The 7,993-nt window shown below is 37.9% G+C and overlaps 1 protein-coding gene across 1 annotated transcript; it reads right to left on the bottom strand.

The window, feature by feature from the left end:
• Window positions 1–5,324: 5,324 nt before the first annotated feature.
• On the bottom strand, window positions 5,325–7,385 carry LOC133879048 (uncharacterized). The gene is made up of 2 exons (XM_062317599.1): window positions 6,128–7,385; window positions 5,325–5,521 (listed from the first exon to the last, which is right to left on the bottom strand). The coding sequence occupies exons 1-2, from the start codon at window positions 7,383–7,385 to the stop codon at window positions 5,325–5,327; spliced, it is 1,455 nt and encodes a 484-aa protein (XP_062173583.1).
• Between the last annotated feature and the right edge of the window lie 608 nt (window positions 7,386–7,993).

Raw genomic sequence — 7,993 nt, 5'->3', positions numbered from 1 at the left:
CTGTAAAAACTTCAAGGGTAAACGAGTAATTTCATGAAAAGACAACAATACCAAGAAGATTCCTTAACCAGCCGAATGTAAGCAGGACAGGAGTTAAAATAGTCATTTTACAATCTGAGGAAATGCTAAAAGACAAACATAACCCTGATTGATTTAACTATGATGAACAAAGATGAAGGGCAAAAATGTAAATTGACTATCAAATAAAAATCACCAAAACATCGGGTAAATGGAAACCTACCTAGACCTCTGTCCGATATTTATTGAGAGAAAGACCACAACATCCCTTCAAACAAAAACTCCTCTTTAAAAACTTCAAGGGTAAATCAGTAATTTTAACAAAAAGACAACAATACCCAACAGATTCCTTGATCAGCCGAATGTAAGCAGGAGTAAAATAGTCATTCTACAATCTGAGGAAATGCTAAGAGACAAACATAACCCAGATTGATTTAACTATGATGAACAAAGATGAAGGGCAAAACTGTAAATTTACTATCAAATAAAAATCACCAAAACACCGTGTAAATGGAACCTACTCTATCCGACATTTATTGAAGAAAGGAACGGGAGAGGATCTCATTGGATGCTTCACCGGTCGCCTTCCATACTTTTATCATTTACACAACCAAAAAACAAAAAAAAACAAACCATTGGTCCCGTGAAGAACCTTCTTAAAATGGAAAGATTTCATTAGCTTTGGTGACTAAAGCCAGAAGGCGCAGAATCCACTATATAAAGCACACGTCACATCTTGGACTTCGAAGACACGGACTTCCAGCTCGCGCGTGAATATGTACTGACATTTTCCCTACTTAAACATATCAACCATGGTCGCCCACAACGTGATATCAGCTCCAAGTCATAGTCACAGTCATTTAATTTCTAGTTTTTTTTTTCTTAATTATATTTGTTCTGATTAGGTGAAAAATAAATATTAATATTCTACGATCTAGATTAAGCTGTGATGGTCTATGAGATACAACCATGGGCATAATTTACTTCAGAATTTTTTTTTTAAGAGAAAGCAAAGTAGGTGTAGGAGGATTTTTTTTTTTTTTAAAAAAAAAAAAAAATTGAAGAGAATGCACCCAATTTTATGAAAGAATTTTTTTTTTTTTTTTTTTTTTTTTTTTTTTTATCAAAATTACCTTGAATATTCCTCCTAATTCATATATATAAAATAATTTTTCAGTACTTATCTTTCAAAAGACAAAAATACCACTCTTTTGAAAAAGATGTTTATGTTCAGAAAAGATGTTTATTTTTTAATTATTCAACAGATACTGGGAAAATTAATCGACCATATGACTAAAAATTGGACTTTAAATACATGATTAAAAAACAACACAAATATGAACAGCACACGGAAGTTAAGAAGCCAACTGAAAAAATTTGTTAGATATATTCGGTCCAATAAAACCAACTCAAGCTTTGAAATTCGGTCTCGGAAAGCGATCTATGAGAGTGTGATCAATAAAAAGCCAACCCTTTCTATTTTAGTAAGGCTCTTCCGTCACCATTTACCGATACTGTTCTTTATTCGTGAAAGAATCCCTACACTCTCTCTCGATCAACACGAAGCATTAATGTCTGTCAGCTTTACTTTTTACTTTTACTAAAGTATCTATGCGCATCTCTATTCTCTAGACATCTATTGTCTATTAGCTTTATTTTTGAGATTTTTTTTATTTTTTATTTTTTTTTCTATTACTTTTGAGAAGTTTTACTTTTTACCAACGACTCCCTAATCTAAGTATCTATATATCAAGTTATTTTTGCTTACTACTCTACAAATCTTTGCACAAGAAATCGCCTTGTTCATTTCAAGGTTAGTTTTGCAGTTGTTTCATTTACTTCCCTCACATATTTTTTAATTTTTTTTTTTTTTTTTAAAAAAAAACTTTCTTACATAAAAAATAAAAGTAATTTTTGAGTTTTTTTGGGTTTTGAATTATTTGTTTATGTTTTTGTTTTAGAAAAGAAAAGAAAAAGAAGAAGAAAATGTTATCAAACAAAAAAATATAGGTTCGTCTGCTAAAACTTTTTAAAAGATGTTTTCAAGTTTTTAGTTGAAAAAATGCTTTTTTTGAAAAGAAACTGAAGACTTCATTACTGAATATGAGCCCCAAAAAGGGAATATAGCTGACCAAAGGCCAAGAGAAATACAATAGGAACTCATACATGCCCGAAGGCAAAAACCACTGCTCGTAGGCTCTAGTGTAACTAGAGATATAGAAACTCCACCCACTAAGTCAGGAAAACCTGACTTAAAACAGCCTATCAAATAAGATAGACTGTGAGAAAGATCAAGAATATACAAAACAACAGCTACCCAAATAATAAATAAACATTACAAGAAGTAATCTTTAAGCCTCTTTAAACAATAAAGCACAACCGATTACAAAGAAAAAAAGGCAGATCTGGCAACAAGCCATCAAACAGTCCCATAATGTCTAAAAATTACTAAGGTGAACCGCAACAGAAGACCCAAGCAGGAAAACCCAACGCAGTGCCGGCAGGCGGACTTCGCCGGAGACGACGGCGCGTGGGAAACACGCGCCATCACCAGCACCACCTAGCCGAAGATCAGCCGCCGGATACCCCATCCCCACCGTGCAAGGCCCGAAAATCGCGGAACGTGGCCGTCACGCGCCTCAAAGAGCAAAGGACTCTCTGGCGCGTGCAGGCTACACGCCGTCCTCCGACATACGGCGTGAGCTGTGCGACCAGCAGCAGAAGCAGACGGCGACGGAGAACTCGGCTGAGTGACGCGTGTGTAGCAGAAATCGGCGGACGTGCGTAGATCTGGCATCAAAAAACAGAATAAAAACAAGAAAAGACCGGCCAAAAAACACTCCGACTACGACACACAAACCGGCCACTCCCCCAACCGGAACACCTAGCGTTGAGACTTAATGCCTGAATCAAAACAAAGCACAAACCACCATAGCCCAAGGGCTAGGTGAACAGCAACCCCAACCAGATCAAACCAGGGGAACAAAAACCCTACAGCTCTAAAAGCTAAGGAACTAAACACTATCAAAGGGGACACACCACTGGGAGAGGGAGACGTAGAGCCTCCCTCTCCCGCAAAACCAAACTCAAACGATTTTTGCCTTCAGAGGAAAAATCGCCAGAGGAGGAATAGACTACAAGGAAAAATAGGCCAGTTGAAAAAATGCTTTTAATGTGATATGAAATTAAAAGTAAATTTAGGTGTTTTATATTTGGAGTCGATTGTTATTGTTGTTTATTATATCCTCTTTTTATGCCGTTTTTGGTTTGCTTAGGCACCTGGCACTCAAGGCCTTTTGCGCCAATTATTAGTAATATATTTGCTAGTAATCAACAATATATCGACGGGCAGCTCAGGTAAGTTGGGTTCTCATGCACATGGGTATATTAATTCTATATTTCTATTTAAGGAAAGGAAATTTTTGTCGTTACAGTTGTGGACCACACGGACCTCTTTAATGCTAGGAGGTTGAGTGCTACAACACTCCACGCCACGCAGAATGCATGCGCACATGCTCAACAGTGAACACACCCAACTTTTTCCTAATTTTGGAAGATAGAGATTAGAGAGTGCTTCAGCCCCTGTACTCCTTTGCTCTCTTTCTTGTGCAATTCTCGGTTCTCCAGCTGCCCACAGTATAGTATCCGGTGTAAGCTCAACCCCAGAACCCCTTCTATAAATAGGGATTCGGTGTGAGCAATGGTGCCTCACACAGTCACACGGTTCACATACCTCTTCGCTAGCCTTCCCCTTCAGTTCCTCCCGCTCTCTCTTTCTCCTAGGATCGATCATACACCCTGGAAATGGACTCCGATGCGTGGACCGCTCGCCTCTCCATTGCTTCGCGGCGCTACCAGAGATCGATCAGGTTGGTTTTATTTTCTCTATTTCCCATTATGCCCCTCTCTTGCTGTTTGTTTCCCAAGAAAGTGTTGGAAACTTCTTTTTTCTTTTTGATGATGCAGATCTGTACCTGTGAGGGGGTCACAAGGAAATTGACGGGGCCGAGTTTCTGTGCCCGTTTTGCGCTTAGGATTACAACGTCATTCGCCGTTGTTGCCATGTCGATGAGGAGCATCCTATGGAGGCCAAGAATGGGGTACCCATTTTTTCTTTTTGCTTTTGGTTTCTGGTTTGTTGTTCTCTCTGTTAGAGTAATAGATAAGAGAGAGGTTTTGCCGTTGTGGAAAGGAACAAGCAAGGTTGTGGCCGGGTTAGCGGATTTATGTTGACTGGGTTTGATTTGGTGCTGATTGGGTTTCGGTGTTTCTGGGTGCTTCTTTTGGTTGGTTTTTCTGTGGTTGTCGGTAAGGAAACTCGTAGGGTTGTTTCCGGGGAACGGTGGAAGAACGGTGGAAGGGCGGTGGACTGCTGGTTTGGTGTCGGTTTGCGTTGCGGGTACGGGTACGGGTTTGGAACGGTTAGTTCTGCTGGGTTTTGGTCCTCGGGGCTTTTTTTTGGGTTGGTGCTTTATTTAATTATTTTCTGTAGGTTGTGGGTTAATTAAGGTCATGCAAAGCACTTGTAAAAGAGACGAGTTCTTTGTGTCATGATAGGAGCGGTTTGCACTTGGACCATTAATTGATATATAGGTATCCCAGATGTTGGGTGACGTCCAGAGGGAATTTGATAGTTGGTTCGTGGTAGGAGAATCACTTAGGATAGAAGAACATTATAAAACTCTACTTAGGACGACAACCACAATTTTACTAATTTATTCATTGATTTCTGTTTATCAACTAAATGGTTTTTTTTTTTTTTTTTTTTTAAAAAAAGTAGATTATACGTTAGATTGATAAAACCTAAAGTTTGAATAAATTCTAATTCTAATATTAAATAAACTAATTCTAATGAGACCCGCATCTTGTTTTTCCTTGCATTTTTTTTTTAGCAAAAGTGTGAAATATGATGATATATTTGGTTTTTTTTTCTTAATTTATTTTTTGAATGGTTATTTTGTAGTCATTTAGCTTCACAATATTTATTTTGACATTACAAGTTAAATATTTGTTTAATCTTTTATGATTGCACCATTGTTTTGGCTTGACTGTTAGAATTTGTTTGGTTGCTGATTCAAACAGATTTTTTTTTTGTTTCCGAAACAACAAAACCGGTTTTGTCACTGTAGCCTTGCGTTTGGGTACCTGTTTTAAAACACAAAATGGGTGAAAACAAAAACAAGTGAAACACGAAATCTGAGAACAATTTCAACCTGTTTCCGAAAACATGTTTTATCTACAGTAACGAAAACAAGCTCAATGCGCTTTTCGTTTAAGTGCACAGTGCACTAGGACGGTGGTTCGATTCATGAGAACTGCATACCAAGCTCTTCAAATCCTTCTTCATTTCCACCTGCTTCATCTCCTTCCCTTCCCGCTTTCATTTCCCCAACTGCTCGTTCATTTTCACCTGCTACATCTCCTTTCCGTGTCCATTCTTTCTTTCTTTCTCCTATTCCCTCCGTTAGGAAGAAGAGGACAGGATTTCTTCTTGTTTTTGGTACTACGAAAAAAAAAAGAAAAAAAAGGAAGAGAAGACGACATATTCGGTGATAGGGAGAGGGAATCTATGGCGGAGGACCGGCGATTTTTTTTCTTTTTTGAGAAAAGGTGCGGCATTGACCATGGCTGTGGAACTGCCGTGTTTGAGAAAAGGTACGATTTTTTTTTTTTTATTTTGAAAGGGAAAACGGCAACGTTGAGAGAACTGAAATGGCGTTGGCCATATTAGGCCATCTCCAGCAATAAAAGTTATAATAGCTATTGAAAAAGTTCAACTCTCTACTTTAACTACTGTTTATCTTATATTCTCTCCACCAGATTCACTATTCAACTCTCTACTTGCATTTAAATATTATTTTTCATTCTTTTTTTATTATTTTGTTGCCAACACTCAATAAAATAAGAAATATTGAATTTCCACACATTCTTTAAGCTACATTGCACCCAATACATAAAACAATTTCGTTTCACTTTTTTTTTTTTTTTTTTGTAGAACAAAAAAAAAAAAAAAAGAAAAAAAAAGAAAAAAACAACAACAACAACAATGCAAAAAGGAAAACAAAGCAACTACAAACATTCAATAAGACTAATAATTTTTAAAATTGACCATGCAATTGCCATAGGTGCTCGATAAGGTCGGATTGTAGTTGAGAATGAGTTTGACGATCTCTAATGTTCACATGTCTTTCAATGAACTCCAAAAATCCAGGGGTATGCTCGTGAGAAATTTGTACATAAGGAGTTTCATCGATTTGTTCATAATCAATGTCACTAGCATCTTCAGTATTTCGTTCGTCTTCAACGATCATGTTATGCATTATTATGCACGCTTTCATAATGTAAGTGAGCGTTTCACGGCTCCAACCACGTGCAGGTCCACGAACGATTGCGAATCGTGCTTGAAGCACTCCAAACGCACGTTCCACGTCCTTTCTTGCTGACTCTTGGGCTGCAGCAAATAGTTTTGCCTTTTTTCCTTGTGGGCATGAAATTGTCTTTACAATAGTTGACCACTGTGGATATATACCATCACCAAGATAGTATCCCATTGTGTAGTTATGACCATTGATTGTGTAATTGGCTGGAGGAGCACGCCCTTCAGTGATATGAGAAAACACAGAAGACCGTTCTAGAACATTGATGTCATTGTGAGAACCCGGTAACCCAAAAAATGCATGCCATACCCATAGATCTTGTGAAGCCACTGCTTCCAAAATCATTGTTGGTTCATGACAATGGCCAGTAAACATACCTTTCCACGCAACTGGACAATTCCTCCATGTCCAGTGCATGCAATCGATGCTACCCAACATCCCTGGAAAACCACGAGTTTCGCCAACTTCTAACAATCTAGCAACGTCATTGCTGTTTGGAGACCTTAAATATTCATTAGAAAAAATATTAACCACCGCACTAACAAACCTTTGTAGAGATTCTATTGCAGTGGTTTCTCCAATTCGCACATACTCATCAACGTAGTCAGCTGGTACTCCATAAGCGAGCATCCTAAATGCGGCAGTCACTTTTTGAAGGGAAGACAAACCGATTGTTCCAGCACAATTTCTTCTTTGGACAAAGTACGGATCGTACTCTTCTACCTTAGACAAAATACGACAAAAAAGATGACGATGCATCCGAAACCTCCTGCGAAATATTTTTGGAGGATATACTGGTGAATCAGCAAAATAATCCAAAAAAAGCCTTTGGTGGCCTTGCAAAGAATCACGATCGATGAACATACGTCCTGGAACAGAACCACCACGACGTGAACTAGATCCTCCCTTTCTTTTGAAATATCTACGTGCCAGAACAATTGCAGAAAGTAGTTCCAACTCATTCTCAGAGTCAGAGTCTTCCAGGAGCATTTTTCTTATAGGATTGATAGACATTGAAGTGTATTTGTCTATTGAAGTGGTAGCATAAAACTAAAAAAGCTCCTGAATGTTAATAATCCACATGTTTGTGGTGTATTTAAGTGCAGCAAGTGCTGCAAGTGAATTTATTGAAGTGTATTTTTTTTTTTTCTATTTAAGTGCAGCAAGTGCCGCAAGTGTATTTAAGTGCAGCAAGCTACTGAATGTTAATAAATTCAGTGCAGATTATAATAAATTCAGCAATTAATGTGCAGATGGGTAGACTTTCCAGAAATCAAGCTTGCTGGCCCAACTCTATAGCTAGTGCAGATTTTCCTACAAGTGCAGATTTTCCAGCAAGCAATGTTCAACAGAATTTTCAGCAATTGCAGCAGAATTCACAACCACTCCAGTGCAGATTTTAATAAATTCAGCAATCAATGTTACAAAGTGCAGATTTTCCAGAAATCAAGCTTGCTGGCCTAACTCTATAGCTAGTGCAGAATTTTCTTACAAGTGCAGATTTTCTAGCAAGCAATGTTCAGCAGATTTTCCAGCAATTTCAGCAGAATTCACAACCACTCAAGTGCAGATTTTAATAAATTCAGCAATCAATGTTA

Source organism: Alnus glutinosa, chromosome 10, assembly GCF_958979055.1.
Source record: "Alnus glutinosa chromosome 10, dhAlnGlut1.1, whole genome shotgun sequence".
Classification (NCBI taxonomy): domain Eukaryota; kingdom Viridiplantae; phylum Streptophyta; class Magnoliopsida; order Fagales; family Betulaceae; genus Alnus; species Alnus glutinosa.
Note: the sequence above shows the minus strand (reverse complement) of the source record. Positions and strands in the feature narration are given on the sequence as shown.

Excerpts from the sequence above, each read along its gene's own strand:
- LOC133879048 (XM_062317599.1), bottom strand. The coding sequence starts at position 7,385 with ATGCTCCTGGAAGACTCTGACTCTGAGAATGAGTTGGAACTACTTTCT. Across the intron at positions 5,522-6,127 it reads GCACCTATGGCAATTGCATG|TACCAAAAACAAGAAGAAAT; the intron begins GTCAATTTTAAA and ends TTTTTTTCGTAG.